Source organism: Urocitellus parryii, chromosome 6 (assembly GCF_045843805.1).
Source record: "Urocitellus parryii isolate mUroPar1 chromosome 6, mUroPar1.hap1, whole genome shotgun sequence".
Lineage (NCBI taxonomy): Eukaryota > Metazoa > Chordata > Mammalia > Rodentia > Sciuridae > Urocitellus > Urocitellus parryii.
Genome location: NC_135536.1, coordinates 109,866,472 through 109,884,734, shown reverse-complemented (window position 1 = coordinate 109,884,734; position 18,263 = coordinate 109,866,472). Strand labels below are relative to the sequence as shown.

General features: G+C 39.3%; 1 protein-coding gene across 1 annotated transcript in view; it reads right to left on the bottom strand.

The window, feature by feature from the left end:
- Hacd3 (3-hydroxyacyl-CoA dehydratase 3) overlaps positions 1-15,720 on the bottom strand; it is a 33,723-nt gene extending 18,003 nt beyond the window's left edge. Inside the window, exons 1-4 of the mRNA XM_026384891.2 lie at positions 15,483-15,720; positions 3,730-3,772; positions 1,645-1,718; positions 329-493 (exon numbers count right to left, since the gene is read on the bottom strand). Coding sequence (XP_026240676.1) covers positions 329-493; positions 1,645-1,718; positions 3,730-3,772; positions 15,483-15,575 — 375 coding nt within the window. The 5' untranslated portion in view covers positions 15,576-15,720. The remainder of the gene's footprint in view (positions 1-328; positions 494-1,644; positions 1,719-3,729; positions 3,773-15,482) is intronic.
- Positions 15,721-18,263: the final 2,543 nt, after the last annotated feature.

The following is an 18,263-nucleotide window of genomic DNA, read 5'->3' as shown; positions in this document are numbered from 1 at the left end:
CCAGCTCATCCAAGATTAACTGAACAATTATATGTCTTGTTGATTATATGTACCCTAATATAAAAATGGCACTTTATCTCTGCTGTCTCCCTCTGTAAAACCCATCATCTTAGTCTAGTCATAGGAATAACATTAGACAAATACCAACTGAGCTATAATCTCCAACATACATAAACTACTTCTCTAAAATCATGTTGCCATATCTTTAAATGAATGCATAGCCTTGTCCCTATCGTATAAAAATCTTATAGAAATATAAAGTAGCCCAAATAACTTGGGTTCCTCAGGATTTCTGCCTTCAGTGCCTATATCCCAGGTCCCTACTAACCTTGGCTCTGAGTTCCATTTCTGCATCAGATTCATCCAGCCAGCGATCAAAGTCAGGGGCCAAAAACAGTGGGCGCTTCTCCTGCTTGGTGAGTCTTTCCCACCACTGACTCACCTTCTTCTGTACCGTAATGTTTACCTGCCTCTGGGTCAGTTTGTAAACCGGCTAGAAGAGAAAGCAAGAATGTGAGAATACCTCTTTCATTCCCTGAAATTGCACCAGGCCAGGCAGAGAAGCTTATTCCCCTCCAAGTCCTGATGCAAAGAAAACATCTAGGTCAAGGGCTATCATAGAGAAGAACTGGTAAGAACAATAAGATGTTTTTTCTGATTTTCCTAAAAAATAAAACAGGAATAAATCAAGACAAGAAAGGCAAATGGTTCCTGATTAGCCTGGAAGGCTAGTATGAATGTCCTGCCAGAGTCATATCATGAAGGAAGTATGTTAAATCACCCTAAGGGCAACCTCAGCTGCCAGATTTTCCTGCCAAGAAAATGACTATTCCTAGCTTAGCAAATCTTTGTTGTAGAAAAGCCAGTATCGATGCCAAAACTGTTCTGGATCAGTTACAACTTTTCCATAGTATCGGTCTAGGGAGTCTTCTCAATTAAACTCAAATTCTTAGAGGTTGTTCTACCTTATTGCTTGTCTACATGCCTTATTTCGGTCTCTAAGGCAAGCCCCATGACAGGTTCTCTGCCCCTTATGCCAATGCTATTAATACTACCTCAAAACAATGAGACCCTGTATGGAGAAATCAATAAGCTCAAGTAGCCTGAGCTAAGAGTATAAAATACACAAAGTGATATACACCATCTGATGGATTCTCTCCTTCACTTACATTTCCTGCTTTCTTTCTATAGACCAAGTGCCTTGGCCATTTCTGATTTCTATTCTTCTCACTGCCCCTGAGCAAAGTCACATGAAAGCAACCCCCCCTGTGTGGGCTTCTTCTTCCCCTATGTAACTCTGATCTCAATGGGTGCCATACTCCTCTGTCTCACTAAAATTGGAGAATATCAGAGATGGAAAGGATCCTTGAGATCACTGGGTCCAATCCTTTAACACATGAATAAAACAGAATCCAAAGATGTGAAGAGACTTTCAAGCTCACATTCCTAATAAACGGTAATGCCCAGATTTAACTTAGATTCATTCCTCAGCAGCTAAAACAGAGGCTCTGTTCCAAATAGAAGAACTATATCATTCCCCTTTAGTTTTTTATCTTTTCTCCCCAAGCCCCTGCTCCTCATTTCACTAAACTACTACTATTCATTTCCTAAAAAAGGAAAAGAAGTAAAAAGGAAAAAACATACCTCTGGCTTCACAAGATCTAAGAACTCCAGGTGAAATTCATAGACATTGTCTCCTTTGGCACCATGTCCCTGAGCTATGAAGAAAGAAATGTGAGTTACTTTGAACTTGAGCAGAGTAAAGCCACCAAAAGTCAGCTTGGAACAGTTCTTCCCCATATATACGCAAATATTAAGGGGTCTTGTCAAAATGTGCGAGAGCTTGTGAGCTACTTGACAGCCAGATGAGCCAAAATTGGACAAAAGTTTATCTCCAAATGTCCTCAGCTGGTCAGTTTCAGACCATTTACATAATCTTCCAAAGCAGCCTAGATGATGCCCACTACAAATAATAGGCAAGAAAAAAAATGTAAAAAGCAATGCCAAAGGTTTTGTTAAAGTTAATAACTTTAACTTTCATTTACTCTGGTTCTAAATCCAGAGTAGAGATAAATCAGGTAGATGTACCATCTTGACTGTGGTTAAGGAAAGTTACAGGGTGCATGAAAATGCTATCTCAAAGACAGCTCTGAATCTAAAACCTCCCAACCAGTAACAGAGAATAAAGGGAGAAGCTAACTTAACATATCCCAAATGGAACAAAGAAAGAGAAAGACAACCTTCCTTAGCTCTTGGAGAACAGGTGGAACTGGGAAGAAAATCTCTGGGTTGGCCATCCCACAGTCCTGTTCTTTGATATGGCTCCTTTCCCAAACCAAGCAGTGCATCATGCCCAGCTCCCAGTGACTGCTAGCTCCAGGCAGCTGCACTGGACATCTCTTCCCCTCTATCTTGTCTCATTTGGTTCCCTCCCTCCTGGGGTTCTCTTTCCTCATCTGGCCATATGTAATGTGAGCTGCCTAATATTTGGTATGGTTAGCTATTATTCTCTAAGAGTATAAGTTCTTTAAGGTTGACATAGTCTATAAGCTCTAAGTGGTATAATACTTTATTATCATTTAAACTTTTTTTTTTGGCGGGGGGTGGGGAGCAGTACTGGGGACTGAACCCAGGACCTGGTGCATGCTACTCAAGCACTCTACCATGGAGTGTAGATTAGATTCTCCAACTTTTACTCTCTAGCCCTTTTAAATGTATTAAAATCCCAAAAAGTTTGAGTTGTTTCTACCACTTCTCTCATCTTGAAAAGCAGATACAAAAGCCAGGTTTGTACTTTCATGGGAGAATATTAAGACAGGAGAGATCCCACATAAAGCAGTAACTCTTCACTCTCCAATAACATCAGGAACTGAAAGAGGTAAGGGAGCAGGGAGAACCCACTCCACTGGGTAATGTGAATGCAGACCCACCCTCTCAGGCAGAGCAGTAAACCAGCTAAGGTGCTGAGGAGAAAAGAGATGGACCCAGAACCTCAGAATCAGAGATTGTCAGAGATGGAAAAGCCTTATATATCAGCCAGAGTATAGTGTTTGTCAAAATGGTTTGCAAGTGTATTATCAGGGAGCCACAAAGACTCATCAAGAACATTTTTACTTTTTGATTTTTATTGGAATCTTAAAACATACAAACAAACAAAAGCAGCACGTTCTGGATCATCTCAATGGGGATCTTATAATCAAGTACTGCCGTGCAAGTTCAGAGGCTATTTTTGTCTGTGATCACAGCTGCAATGGAGTCAGATATCACTTACAAAGACCATACTTAATTTTTCAAATGTTTCTCAGTCTGGGTCCATGAACCACTGAGGGTCCTCTGGACATAATCTTAGGTATCTATGGGTTCTTGAGTTTGAGAAAGACAGATTATAGCCCAACACCTTCATTTTATAGGTCCTAGGAAGTCAATAAGTTGTTCATGGTAGTGGCAGAATTAGAGTTAGAAGACTGATGTTCTGATTTCTGACCCAAGATTCTTATTTGTTTTGTTTTGTTTTCCGACTGTACATATGGCCTATCCAAGGGGGAAGTAGGGTTTTAAACAAATTCTTTGGCTTTTTCTATTTCAAAGCAATCTAATTTACCCCAAAAGCATCAAAGGGGTGAACATCAATACAAATTTAATAAAATAGATTTTTTTTAAATAAAGGAAAAACACTACCATGTCTCCTTTTCCATGTAGCAGGCTGGGCACTCTTACATGGATACTGACCTTTGAAATGCAGCACATTTTCAGTGATGCTGATGGCAGGGTTCTGTGAATATAGACCAAAGATACAACAAGGCATTTTAATGAAAAAATTTCAATTAAATCAGGAGCTTCTTCCCACCATTTTCTCCCTAGGGAACTTAACCTGTTACCCTATTCCCTAACAGAGAATAAATATAGTGGTTTATTCACAACTCTGTAAACGGTATCTCTATATCTGTCTGACCTATCTGAGACAATAGGCTTCTCCAAGGAGGAATGTAAACTGCTCAAACTGTGCAGAACAATCAAGTACTGAATCAGTCCGTTCTGATAATGAGAAATGATGCAAGACACCATGAGAGATATTACAGAGGAATGCACAAATCTCTAAGACTCAGCGGTTGAGCTATGGAACACAGAATCCATGAGAAAAGATGAGTCATTTCCTGTGAGAAAATACCAAACAGTTATCAAGAAATATACACTCAAGGCCAAAAGAGTAGTAAAAGGCAGTAAATGTTGTGAAAGTTAAAAAGAAAGTAAGCACAATGGAAACAGAATGGTTGGGAAAAGTATCTCCAAGGTGAGACCTGTACTGTAACATGAAGAATGAATTCATCTCAACAGCTAGAAGGAATGGCTGATGATAACAGGTGGTTCATCAGAACATGCTGTGCCCACAGTCTAACTTAGCCTCAGACTCCAGAATCTGCAACACTAGAAGAGTTCAAAATTCTCCAAATTGTTCATTTATTTCCAGAAGCTGCTACATACCTTCAGCAGCATAATTTAAAGGGAAATTACTTAATACTTTTTTCAATGAAAGAGAAGCAACTCATCTCTTATCTCTAATTCAAGATCACTTGATTTTCTCCTAGGTAAGGTTCAGCTCTTTAAGCTCCTTCACTCATCAAAGGAAACCACCAGGATAGAAAGAAGCCTGGAGAGGGACTATGCTAATGGGCAATGGGAGCTGACTTGTGTATAGCTAAGTCAGAAAAAAGGGGGGAATGAAGGCTCAGTGGGGAACACTTGAGCACAGCCACACCAGAGTGACTGCATTTGCTTTTACCAGGAGCAGAGGGGCCCTACCGGTTGAGACCAATTTAAAAGAAATTCATGGCTTGAGGGGTTTTGGATCTCCTAAATTTTGTGAATTTGGGCTGCATAACTTTTAAGAGCCACGTAACCCCTGTAACTTCTCAGGGACCTTTTCCTCTATTTTGCTCAGTGCTAAAGCAGTGGGGGACACGGAGATAGTATACGTTTACTTCTATCTAGTTAATCCTAAGTGTGTAGTCTTCTGAAGTACCTTTATGGGGAAGATTTCCTATTATATGTCACATCTTTGATAAGTTTTTAGCTTTGCTCTTATTTATAAACCACTGCACCACTATGTTGAACTGACAAAACCAAAGTTCAAGTTCACTTAGAGCAAATATTCTCAAGCCAAAAGTAGTTGCAATGTTTCTTACCTAAGTTCCCAATTTCATTTTTACCTTGTTTACTTTGTAATTATTTTTTTTTTTTTTTAGTTTTAGTTGGACACAGTATCTTTATTTCATTTATTTATTTATTTTATGTGATGCTGAGGATCAAAACTAATGCCTTGCACTTGCTGGGTGAGTGCTCTACCACTGAGCCACATCCCCAGCCCTACTTTTCAATGTTCTTATTCAACACTTTTCAGTTGTTTGTAACAGAAAGACTAATTTGTATAGCCTAGCCCATCTTTTACTAGAAAAGAAATGCTTTTTCTTATGAAAAAAAGAAGTGGATAGGGAACAGGTGAAAAATGGCTTTGATGTGAGCTAGACCTGGGTTCATATCTTAGTTATGTCTTTTTTATTTTATCTTATTTTATTTTATTTATTATTCTGGTACCCAGGATTAAACTCAGGGGCACTCAACCACTTTGCCACATCTCCAGCACTGTTTTATATTTTATTTAGAGACAGGGTCTCACTGAGTTGCTTGGCACCTTGCCATTAATGAAGCTGGATTAGAACTTGCAATCCTCCTGACTCAGCCTCCTGAGCCACTGGGATTACAGACGTGCACACCACACCCAGCTAGTTATGTCATTTTTTGTTTACTTCTATCATTTATTTTCAAATCTGTAACAACTGGCCCTCTGCACCATACCCCCCCAATACAACAGGCGTTAAACCCAGTGACACTCTACCACTGAGCTCATCCCCACCCCTTTTTATATTGAGAATCTTGCTTAATTGCTTAGGGTTTGCTAAGGCTGGTCTGGAATTTGTAATTCTTCTGCCTTACTCTTTCTGAGTTTTTGGGACTACAGGCGTGTGCCACCATGCCTGACTGAACACTATCTTCCAATACCCAGGTCAAATGTTAATCCCTCTTTCCTCTTCCTCACCTCTTTGCTTTTGCACTTATTACAATAGTTATTACACTGTTCTTTATTTTTTACTGGCTTATCTACTCCTCTAAACTTGAGTTCCTTGACGAGTGAAACTCTTACTGATCTCTATATCTCTTAATACTTCAATAACTGTTTAGAGACTGGATTAAATCAATTCACCCATTTTCATAATCTTTGGCATGATACAAAGAGTTCAGTGAACTACCTGCTACCTAACCCTTTAGACTGAGGGTTTCAATTCTCACTCTAATTATTAGTATTTATCTTTGCTTGGGTGTGATTAGTTTGTGCAGAGAAGAGTTAATATAGCAGGTCTAAAACTGCAATCTTCCAAAGTGCCTGCTTCTAAGGTCAGCCTCTGGCTGGCATCTGGAAATGTGGCTTCCTACATTGCCTGACGAACAAAGTGGTTTCCTATGCCTAGATTTTGCCTACAAACCATGTGATTCTGGTGAAAATCAGCTTTCCTTCTATAGGAACCTGAAATTTTAGTACCTGATAGGCAGAGGTTACTTAGGTAACCAGTCCTCCAAAAAACATGTACTGAATATCTAAAGAGCTTCTCTGTGCAGAAACATCACACATAAATTATTGTATTTTTCCTAGCTGGAAAAAAAAGGATGGATTTTCATTTTCAATCTCCCCTGCCAAAATCTGTTACCATTCTTGGTCTTTTTTGATGTTCAAATTGTCACAAATTTGGCCAGTGGAAATCCCTTCAAACAGGTGCCAGGTCATTCTGACATGACCTTGTTCCCTTTAAGGATGTTGGACTTTTCTTGTCACAGACTTGGAATTATTGGTCACTTCTTCAAAGAGCCTGAGTTCCTTTAGCAGGGGAATAATAATTTAGGAGCCACTGTCTGGATGTACTGAGATGTACTCAATGTTCATCTTTTAGTGGTCTAGCCAGGAATTTTAAAATCATGATGTCACACTGAAATTTCCAATTCAAATTTACTACTACAGAGCTTCTCCTTACAATTTTTTCATATTTGCATTTCTTATAGTAAAAATCTTTGTGCCTAAAAACATTAACACATCTACTTATTTGTTTTAGGCTAAAAAAGTTCCAGAATTAGAATATCAACATTTTACTAACCATAATTATAACAATTATTTGCAGGTTCTTTCTTTCATTCTTCTTTCTTTCATCCTTAGCCCATAGTCTACTAAAGAAATAGTACTGTGTTCAAATTTACTTACATTAATTTGTTGATATATGTTAATAAATATATATATACAGTCAGGTTCTTTTGATTGTATTTAATTTCAAGATTTTCTTTTTTATCAAATTTTATCTGAATATGTAAAATATTCATTGTTCAAAAGCCAAACTTCATTTAACAAGTCTCCTCAGAAGTCCTATCCCAGGGCTGGGGTTGTGGCTCAGTGGTAGAGTGCTCGCCTAGCATGCATAAGGCACTGGGTTCAATCCTTAGCACCACATAAAAATAAAAAATAAAGATATTGTGCCCACCTAAAATTAAAATATAAATTTTAAGAAAAAGAAGTCCTATCCCAAACCCATTCTCCTCTACTACACTTCTACTTCCCACCTTTCATTAATTTCTAGTCTATCTGTTCCCTATATCTATGTGTATTTTGTAATAATAAGCAAATATATTCATCTGTTTTTAAATCCCTGTTTTTACACAAAAGGTAGCATACAATATACATTCTTCTCATCTTACTTCTTTCCACCTAAATCAATCCTTACCAGTTCACAGACATCTTACTCATTCTTTTAATATCTGAATAATACTCAATTGAATGTAGATCCAGTATATATCCTCTTCTAATCCCCGCCTCTTTTCAAGGGGGATACTGGAGATTGAACCCAGGGCGGCTTTATCACTGAGCTATATCCCCAGTCCTTTTCCGTTTTTATTTTGAGAGTCTCGCAAAGTTGCTAAGACTGGACTCCAACTTGAGATCCTCCTGCCTCCACTTCCCAAGTTGCTGGGACTACAGGTTCATGCCACCACACCCAGTCTACCACTTTTTTGGTGTGTGAGGCGGGTGGGGTGAACCCAAGGCCTTGTGCATACAAGGCAAGCATTCTACCAACTGAGCTATATCCACAGTCCAAACACCCCTTTTTTGATTCAAATTCATCCTATACTAAAAAACACAGCTCAAGGCCTGCAATCTTTAAAAAGAATACCTTCTTTGGCCATGGTGACCTTTCTCTTTTTTTTTTTTTTTTTTAAAGAGAGAGTGAAAGAGGAGAGAGAGAGAGAGAGAGAGAAAGAGAGTTTTTAATATTTATTTTTTTTTTTAGTTCTCGGCGGACACAACATCTTTATTGGTATGTGGTGCTGAGGATCGAACCCGGGTCGCACGCATGCCAGACAAGCGCGCTACCGCTTGAGCCACATCCCCAGCCCAACCTTTCTCTTCTAAATCAGAATGCTACCTATGTTACCGATTTCTCTGCTCCTCTCTGTTCCCCAAGAAAAATATCTTTAAAGGTTATCAACATTTATCTCTTCTTCCTTACCACAAATTTACTTGTAATATTTTATTTTATTTATATACTGTGGTGCTGAGGATTGAACCAGGGCCCTGCTCATGCTAGACAAACACATAAGTTTACTTTTAAATACATTCTGACCTAGTCTCCATGCCCACCATCCACCACTGCACTGAAACTGTTATCGGCAAGATCACCAATAACCTATGCATTGTTAAATCCCCTTGACACATATCTAACCTCATCTTATTCAACCTATCAAAAGCAGCTAGAGGGCTGGGACTGTGGCTCAGTGGTACAGTGCTTGCCTAGCATGTGTGAGGCCCTGGGTTTGATCCTCAGCACCACATGAAAATAAACAAATAAAATAAAGGCATTCTGTCTACCTACAACTAGAAAAAAAATTGGAATAAAAAAAGCAGCTGGACACAGCTGACCACCCCATCAAAATGCTCTTCTCTCCTGGCTTCTAGAACATCACAGGACACTATCTTGGATTTTATGCCACATAGGCTTTTTCTTCACTGTTTTTTTTTGTTTGTTTGTTTTGTTTTGTTTTGTTTTGCTAATTCTTTCTCCTCTGCTCAACTTCTAAATGTGTAAGATCTCCAGCACCCAACCCTGGTTCTTTTCCTCTTTCTCTCTCCTACATGAAATCTATTAAGGCCTAATAGATTATATATTTCTCTCCAACATATCTCCAAATCTGTCCATGGCTCTCTCCATCTCTACAGTCCTCTTCACTGTCACTATAAGACAAAGCCACCCTACCTTTTACCCATACTACTACAGCAACCTCTCTAAATGGTCTTCCAGATTTCACTTCTGTCTCTTTATAATCCACAGAGCATCCCAAATAATCTTTTCTAAAACACAAATCCTAAGAAGTCACCCTTCTACTTAAAACTCTTTAATAGTTTCCCATTGCTTTTACAATGAATCACAAGCTCCTTACCATGGCAACAACACTCTACATGACCTACATCTTGCAAATCCCTCCAACCTCATCTCCCTCTAACATATTGCTCACTTACGACACTACAAACATACTAATATCCTTTCTGTTCCTGGAACTCACCAAGCTCTGGCCTGCTTTTAAGTCTGTACTCTTGTTGGAATGTTCTACCCCCAACTTTCTTTTTTTCTTTGTGATGCAGGGGATTGAACCCTGGGCTTGTGCATGCTAAGCATGCTCCCTTTCACTGAATTACATACCCAGTCCCATCCCCCACCTTTCTGCCTAACTCATTCAGACTTCCCTTACCTGAAACATCACCTCCTCAATGAAGCCTTCCCCTGACCACTCTATTTAAAATAAAGGTAATTATTTATTAACTTATCTATTGTCTATCTCCCTCAACCTGAAGATAGTATCTTTAGATGTGCTGGTCACCATTGAATATCTAGTACTAAGCCCTGCATCTGAATCATTGTGAATGCTCAATAATTACCAAATTAGTTCACTGCTTTGAGTTTTTCTGTACTGTGATTATAAACAATTTTGATTTATTGAATTTTTATTATAAAATTTTTAAGCAATCAAACACTGAAAAATATAACAAACATCACCATACCATCAATATTTTGCTTTATTTGACTCAGTTTTTAAAAAATTGAGTTATTGAAAGACCCCAGCCCAACAACCTCAGGCCTAGTTGCAAAACCACCGAGGCATGTCACAAACCTACGCAGGCACCAGAGGTGTTTTTCAGATAATTAGTTAGGTCCCAAGGCATGCCTGAATAAGCAGGAACAAGAGGACCAGAGTGCAAACATGTAGCTTTTATGTTTTTTCCAGTAACATAAAGTGAAAAACAACTTTGCCCTTTAGGTAGCCTATATGCTGGGTTTAAAATTAACTATTAAGAAACCTATTGCTTCCCCCGCGTGAAAACTGCCCCTTTACCCTATAAAAATCTCTGTATCCCCAAGCCTGGTGTGCCAGCTCACCAAAGCTCCGGCTGAGGTTCTGCTGGGCACCCACAGGCGCCTGTGTCCCAATAAATCACCTCTTGCTTATTGCAGCCAGTGTTTCGTGTGATTCTCCTTGGACAGGGAAACGGGGGTCTTTTCATTATGAATGCAGTTACAAAATTACTGCTGTTTTAGTCAGTTTTTTTCACTGCTATGATGAAAAAACCTAACCAACCTAACCAGAACAACTGTAGAGGAAGAAAGGTTTATTTGGGGGCTCATGATTTCAGAGGCCTCAATCCATAGACAGAGGCTTCATTCCTCAGGGCTCGAGGTGAGGCAGAACAACATGGCAGAAGAGTGTGGCAGAGGGAAGCAACTCACATGAAGATGAGAAAGCAGAGAAAGACCCCACTCTTCAAATACAAAATATATACCCATAGCCATGCCCCCGATAAACTATTTCCTCCAGCCACACCCCACCAGCCTCCAGTTATCACTCAGTTAATCCCATCAGGGATTAATTCACTGATCAGGTTTAAGGCTATAACCCAATCAATTCTCCTCCAAACCTTGCACTATCTCACAAGTGAGCTTTTGGGGACACCACATCTAAACCATAACAACTGCCCTCTCTCCCTCTAATACATCCCATCCTTGCAAGTTATCATTATTTAGAACTGGAGTTTATCATCCCCACTCTATTTCTTTATTCACTTAATAACATGTTGAATATTCATAAAGATATCTAGTACTTAGATATAGGTATTATATAACAGCATTATATGTTTACATAAATAATTTCATACAGCCTATATTAGTCTTCAACTTGTTTTTTGAGCTATTTAAAAGCTTTAACTGTATAGATAGGTGGATCCATTTCATTCATTTTAGCTGTTGTATAGTGCACCACTGTGCAAACGTACCACAATTTATCCCTTCTCCTATTGATAAAAATTGAGGCTGTTTTCAATTCTGTGTTGCAACTAACATTCTATCTACTTGTGCATACGTGTAAGAGCTTCTCTAAGGAGCAAACTTCCAAGTCATAAGGATATGCACATCTTCAACTTGACTTGAGAGAGCCAAACTATTCTCCAAATCAATTATTTCAATAAATATTCCCATCATACCAACCGTATAAAAAAGTTTCAACACTAAATATCCTCACAATTAGCAATGTCAGACTTTCTCATTTTTCCAAATCTAATGTAAGAAATAATAGTATCCGTGGGTTCAATCCCCAGCACCACAAAACAAGAAAGAAAGAAAGAAAGAAAGAAAGAAAGAAAGAAAGAAAGAAAGAAAGAACACAGTATCCTATGTTTTTAATTACCTGTCTGATTATAACTGAGATTAAGCATCTTTTTTCAAGTTTATTGACTCTTCATGTACCCTTTTACTCTGAACTGTTTATATAATCTGCCCTTTTTTTCTTAATAAATACATCATTTTCTTACTCATCTGTAGGTGTTCTTTAAATAGTCAAGGTGCTAGTCATTTGTCAGTTATATATGGTGCAAATATCTTCTTCAAGTTGGTCTTATTTGTCAATCTTTATCTTTAGGGTTTAAAGACACTTTTCCCTAATCCAATATCACAAAGATAGTCTCCTATATTTTAGTAGTCTTTCTTCATGCATTCAAGTCACCTGAAACTGATTTTTGTGTATAGCTTAAGGCAGGATCTTATTTTATCTTTTTGCCATTTGGATGACCAATTCTCCCAGTCCAATTTCCCAAAGGGCTTTTCCCTTAATGTGCAAGGCCATTTTGGTCGTACAATTTCTCATGTATAGATAGGTCTGCTAATAGACTATTCTGTTCCATTGTTCTTAGTGTCTGGCCCTCTCATCTAAGACTTAGTATCACAATTAGACTAATCCCTCACACTTGAATAGCACACTAGAATTTACAAAACACTTTCAAATCCATTATCCAATTCAACTTCAAAAGAGACCTGTGAATTGGGTGTTAACACTCACTTTTATTTGAATGAAGAGACTGAGGCTCACAAAGGTTAAGTGCATTATCTATGGTCACCAGATAGCAAGTGAAGAGCAAGGACCCAATCTCATGCCTGCAGTTACCACTTTTTCCACCAGACTCCCTGTTAGATGTAGGCAAGAATAGTTTCTGTCAAATGGCTCCCAGGGCTATGCACTTTGTCCACATACAACTAAAACAAACAAAGGCCTTGGTAAATGAGCAAATATTTCAACAGCTCTTCCAGCTAGACCAAGTCATTATCTTATCAGACACAAACTATCTCACAGAATACCAATCTCAGACAAGATTACTCTGAAAACTTGATGAAACAAAGACCATTTCTTAAATTTTTCATAAGCACAGACGAACACGTGGTCACTATGCCACCCACAGAATATCAAATATCCTCTCTCTCTTGGCTGAATGGAGTCATACTTCTCTACGATATACATGTTTTATTCTTGGGCTAGATATTCCTTCTTACAGATAAGATTTATTCAGATGCCCAACCACAGAAATGCCCCTATTTTATGACAGCATTTAATCTATATTGAACCCTCACTTCCTTAAACCAGCCCCAAATCACAGAAGCCCAAATTCTACAATCAGTTCAAATATCCTCTTAATGAGACACACCATTCCTCATGGTGTGTGCTCTCCCTTGCTGCCGGGAGTAATAATAAACCCAACTTGTTTAAACACAGGTGCATTCCTAGTATTCTTTGACTGTAGAGCATTGACACAGTATGTCAGAATTACAAGTATCTGAAAATCTATACCCTTTCTCTTGCTGGAAAGTTCTCCCAGTACCAGCTGGATAAGAATACATCTCATTTCTGAAACTAACTAAATGAAAGAGGTTTAAAAAAAAAAAAAAAACATTTTAACAGTAAGAACCTGGTTCAACATCCAACTCCAATTCTACCAACAAACCCATGAACAAACCTTTCTGCTTTTATATGATAACATGCTTCCTTCTAGATAGAGTGCCTTGAAAAAGTCAAAGTCTATCCGACTTATCTTTGTAAATCTGTAATATCTTGTACATGGTAGAGGATTTTATTTTTTCTTTTATGAATGGGATTAACATGTTGTTTTTAAACTAATGGTAGTTGAAACGAATGCTTCAGAATCACAGATGTGAAAGTCCATAAAAAAAATAAATAAATAAAAACAACTGGGGGGAAAAAAAGACTTTTTTCCCAAAAAAATTTAAAAAAAAAAAAAGATTTAATTCTCCAAAAAAAAAAAAAAAAAAGAATACGCTTTTCTCCAACTTTGTGTTTTTTCACTGTTACATATTTGAAACATGTAACTCTAAACTTCTAAATATATCAACTATGATTAACACCTGTTCATGTTTCTTAACTAAGAGGTTTAGATCTTTCAAGAAAATTATAAGTATGGTGCATTTTTTCATTTGTCTCACTAATTTCCATTTCTTTCTGTCATCACCCCTTCCCTTTAAAAATATCTTTTTTCTTGTGGATTCAAAAACATGCCATAATATGCATTTAGAGAGAACAGGGCCTGAGTTTATTTAATTTGGTTTACCTACTGCTTAATGAATACTTAGAGGGACTATCATAACACACGTTCTGTACTTTTTTAATTGATTGTTGGAAGAACTCTCTAGTTGAGAACTTTGATCCTCATCTACAAAAGATTTTATTTTTTCTACTTCAGGAAACACCTTAAAGCAGAGTAGAAGAAGACAGCACATAATATTTACTCACCCTCAGATGGAAAAATATAATTCAGTTTGGTTGAACATATTAAATGACACACCATGCAATGCCATAGCCTACTTAAAGGCATTCTGACAAGCATTATCTTCATCTTTCAAGAGGAAAACAGGTTTATGTTCCACAATCAAGGATTAAATTCAACAAATTCACTTCAACACTCAGAAGCACCTACACTTTGCAAGAAAACATGCCAGGCGAACTGATATATCAAAAAAAAAAAAAAAAAAAAGCCTGATTCAGAGGAAGAGAGCTCAATGGAGGGAATGGGGTTACAAAGTTCCATCAATGGGCCGGGTTGTGGCTCAGTGGTACAGCACTTACCTAATACTTGTGAAGCACTGGGTTGGATTCACAGCACCACATAAAAATAAATAAATAAAGGTATTTGTCTATCTACAACTAAAAAAAAAAAAAATTTAAGAGAAGTGCCATAGATGTCAAAGAGATTGGGATTAATGATGACTGTAGAAAGAACATTCCAGATCAAAAACTCCAGTTCCTTAAAGAACTGAACCCTGGATGGTTTGTTTAGAGATGTAGGGGTTCACAAGCCCTGGACTCTTCACTAACAGGGGGCTTTGGCTTGCTCACATTAAGGAGTCAAAGAGATCAAACGTAAATGTTTAATGTAACTTAAGATAATCTTTATGTTCTCTACGCAACTTAGCAAACCTAAATTCACAGGCTTCAAAAAAGAGCGAGAGGATCACTTTCTCGAGGTCTTGCAAATTTTAAAATTATGATTTCCATCACTGAACGGTAAGGAGGGGTGTGCGCCTCCCAGGAGGTGGGGAATCTTGAGAACGTCTGAAGGGCCTGACTGGACTTCTCAGGCCAGCGCTGGACATCCAGTCACGGCCCAGAAAGCCACTGTCACAGCGCACCTCAGACCCAACGAGCTCATAATACGTCTCTCTAAGGGCCTCAGCCAACTTCGAACCCCGACGGCCAGGCCTCCAGCTTGGGCTCCACCAGGCCGTTGAGCGCGAACAAAGGAGCCCAGGGTAGCCTCCGAGTCCGGTGCCGGGCTCACAGAGCACCCAAAGGCATCTGCAACCCTGGGGGGGGGGGGGTCGTGCGCTGGAGCCGGGATCTGAGGGTGAGCCTAGAAAAAGGCCCACACGCCGTGAGCGCACCGATCTCTCTGGCGCACTGCAGGTTCTCCGGCGCGCACTCGGACAAAGGGGGCGGCGGCTCCGGCGGGTACCCGGAGCCGCGATCCCGCGCGCTTCCCGCCGCCGGACCCGGTCTTTTACCTGCACGTCACTCAGCTCCACGCGCAGATACAGCTCGCGATGTCGCTGAGCCCAGTAGACGTGAGGCGTCAGCACCTGATTCTCCATGGCCATAGAGCCCAGGGAGCGGGGAGGCTCGGCTCGCTGTGCCTCGCTGCTTCAGGTAGTGAGCGGATGGATCTGGCCGAACGCAGGCCGCAAACACCCGCACTCCCGAGCGCCCGCAGCCTGGCAGCCTCCAGACGCCCCAAGCTCTCGGGCCGCGCCTGCGCAGTTACCGGCGGGAAGGGTGGGGGTGGGACGGGGGCGGGAAGGGGCGGGGCGAGCCGGGCGAGGAGGCGGTGGGAAGGGCCGACCCTGGCACACAGACCAAGCCGCATGTTCCGGATGCCCTGAAGCTGGTATCTGCAGCTGCTCTGCGTTTCCGCGGTTCTACAGGGCGCTTAAGCCTGAAAAGGAAAAAAAAAAAAAAAGCTAAAGAATGAAAAGGCCCATAGACTTATAGAGGATCAGTCAGCATGGGTAAAAAGCTTGGGACTGATATTGCTGGAAGGTTCCTATCATTCTGTCATTCTTTAATTCAGCCTTTACTGAGCGCCTATGCGAGCCTGGGCTTCAAAGCCAAACACTGAAACAGCAGCAGATAAGATGGTCTCTGCAGGCTTAGAACCCTCAGTCTGTTAAAAGACCCAAGTAATTACGAACCTGTATACAATGATAATGGAGACTATGGAAGCGGTTTGGGAACAGAGTCTTATTCCAGAGGGAGAGAGACCAGAGGTTTGCGGTGCTGTCCAAAAGAACTGCCTGCAATGATGGAAATATTCCACTGTGTGTTCACAAGAAGCCACTTACCACAGGAAGTTTTTGAACACTTAGAAGAATGTGGCTGGGGAGACTGAGGAGTTGAATTTTTTTATTTTACTTAATAGTTAAATAGCTACATATGACTGATAACTATTCGATTGGACAATACAGGAGATCGTGTCTTTTTTGTTTTGTTATGCTCTACTGGGGATTCAACCCAGGATGCTCTACCACTGTGATACACCCCCAGCCCTATTAATTTTATTTTAGATGGCCTCCAACTTGGGATCCTCCTGCCTCAGCCTCCAGAGTAGCTAGGAATCACAGGCGTACACCACCGCACCCGCCTTAATTTATGTCTTGTTTTTTAAAAATATTTTTTAGTTGTCAATAGACCTTTATTTTATTTATATGCAGTGCTGAGAATAAACCCAATGCCTCACACATGCTAGGCAAGTGCTCTACCACTGAGCCCCAACCCCAGCCCAATTGATGTTTTATTTAACTATCTATCTCACCTGTCCACTTTCATCCCCAAGTTCTTCTGCAGTGAAGAATTTAATATGAAGCAATATTTTTATGAAAACTAGAAGTCTGGGACCAAAAAAATGAAATTTGGTTCTTTTTAACTCTGATTTATTTCTTAGTGTAGTAATCCAGCCATAAAGAGAAGTCACACCAGCTCCAGAAAACACTTAGCTTAATGGATAGGTAATATGAAATAAAGAAGATTTTATATGATAAATGGGCTGAATTCACAAAGAGCTGGGAACTGTGATTGAAAGTTTAAGGGCAAATCTTTGAGAGCTGGACCATGAAATGTGAGGAATTGACAGAACAGCACAGGTAGGGCAGTGGTTACAAGTCCAAAAGTGAAAAGATGTGGGAGGTTCTGTGGGCCTGGGAATAAGGGCATGGAGAAAAGAGGTTGCCCTCAATCATAAAAGACAGCTAGGGCATGATTAGAAAAGTCTTCACTTCAGGCAGGAGTTTGTCCTGTAATCCTCCAACACATGGGAACCAAGGAAGTTTGCTACACAGGAGATAAAATCAAACCTGCTCAGCAAGACAGCCTGTCAGTGGCAAGAAATTGGTAACAGCAAACCAGTTGGAAGCTGATGCTATCTGGTATGAGCTAGGGAAAGCAGGAACCTGGATAGCCTTGAATTTAAAAATTAAGATTATTTGAAATGATGAAAGTACCTTTGTTGCACTGCCTCCACTACAAAGCAGATCCATTACAGGGCACTTTTTTAAAAGTTAAGGCATAGAGCTGGGGCTGGGGCTCAGTGGTAGAGCACTCACCTAGCACATGGGAGGCGTTGGGTTTGATCCTCAGCACCACATAAAAAAATAAATAAATAAATAAATAAATAAATAAAGGTATTGTGTCCAAGTACAACTAAAAAATAAATATTAAAAAATGTTAAGGTACAAGATGGGCAAATATTTTTGAAATGGGCAAATCTTAAATAATCATCTTAAGATGAATTTCTACAAATGTTTATAATGTAATTATCACCCAAATCAAAATCTGGAACATTTCCAGTATTCCAGAAGTTACCTAATGTCAGTATACCTTTGCCTTTCATTCTCCCTCCAATAATTAGTGTCTTGGCAGATCATCATAAAGTGGTTTTTGTCTACTCTTGAATTTCATATAAATTAAATCTACATTATCCAAAGTACATGTTGGAAGACTCAAATTGGGTGTCAACATACTTTATATACAAACAGAGATATGAAAAATTGTGGTATATATGTGTCATAAGAATTGTAATGCAAAAAAAAGTACATGTATAAAGGCATGAATTGGCGTGAGATACTTTATATACAAAGATATGAAAAATTGTGCTCTATATGTATAATAAGAATTGTAATGCATAAAAAATAAAAGGACAAATATCATATGATCCAGTAACTCCCCTTCTAATATATATTTTTTGTTTTTGCTTTTTCAAAAATAAAAATAAATTGAATCTACAGTAAGTGCAA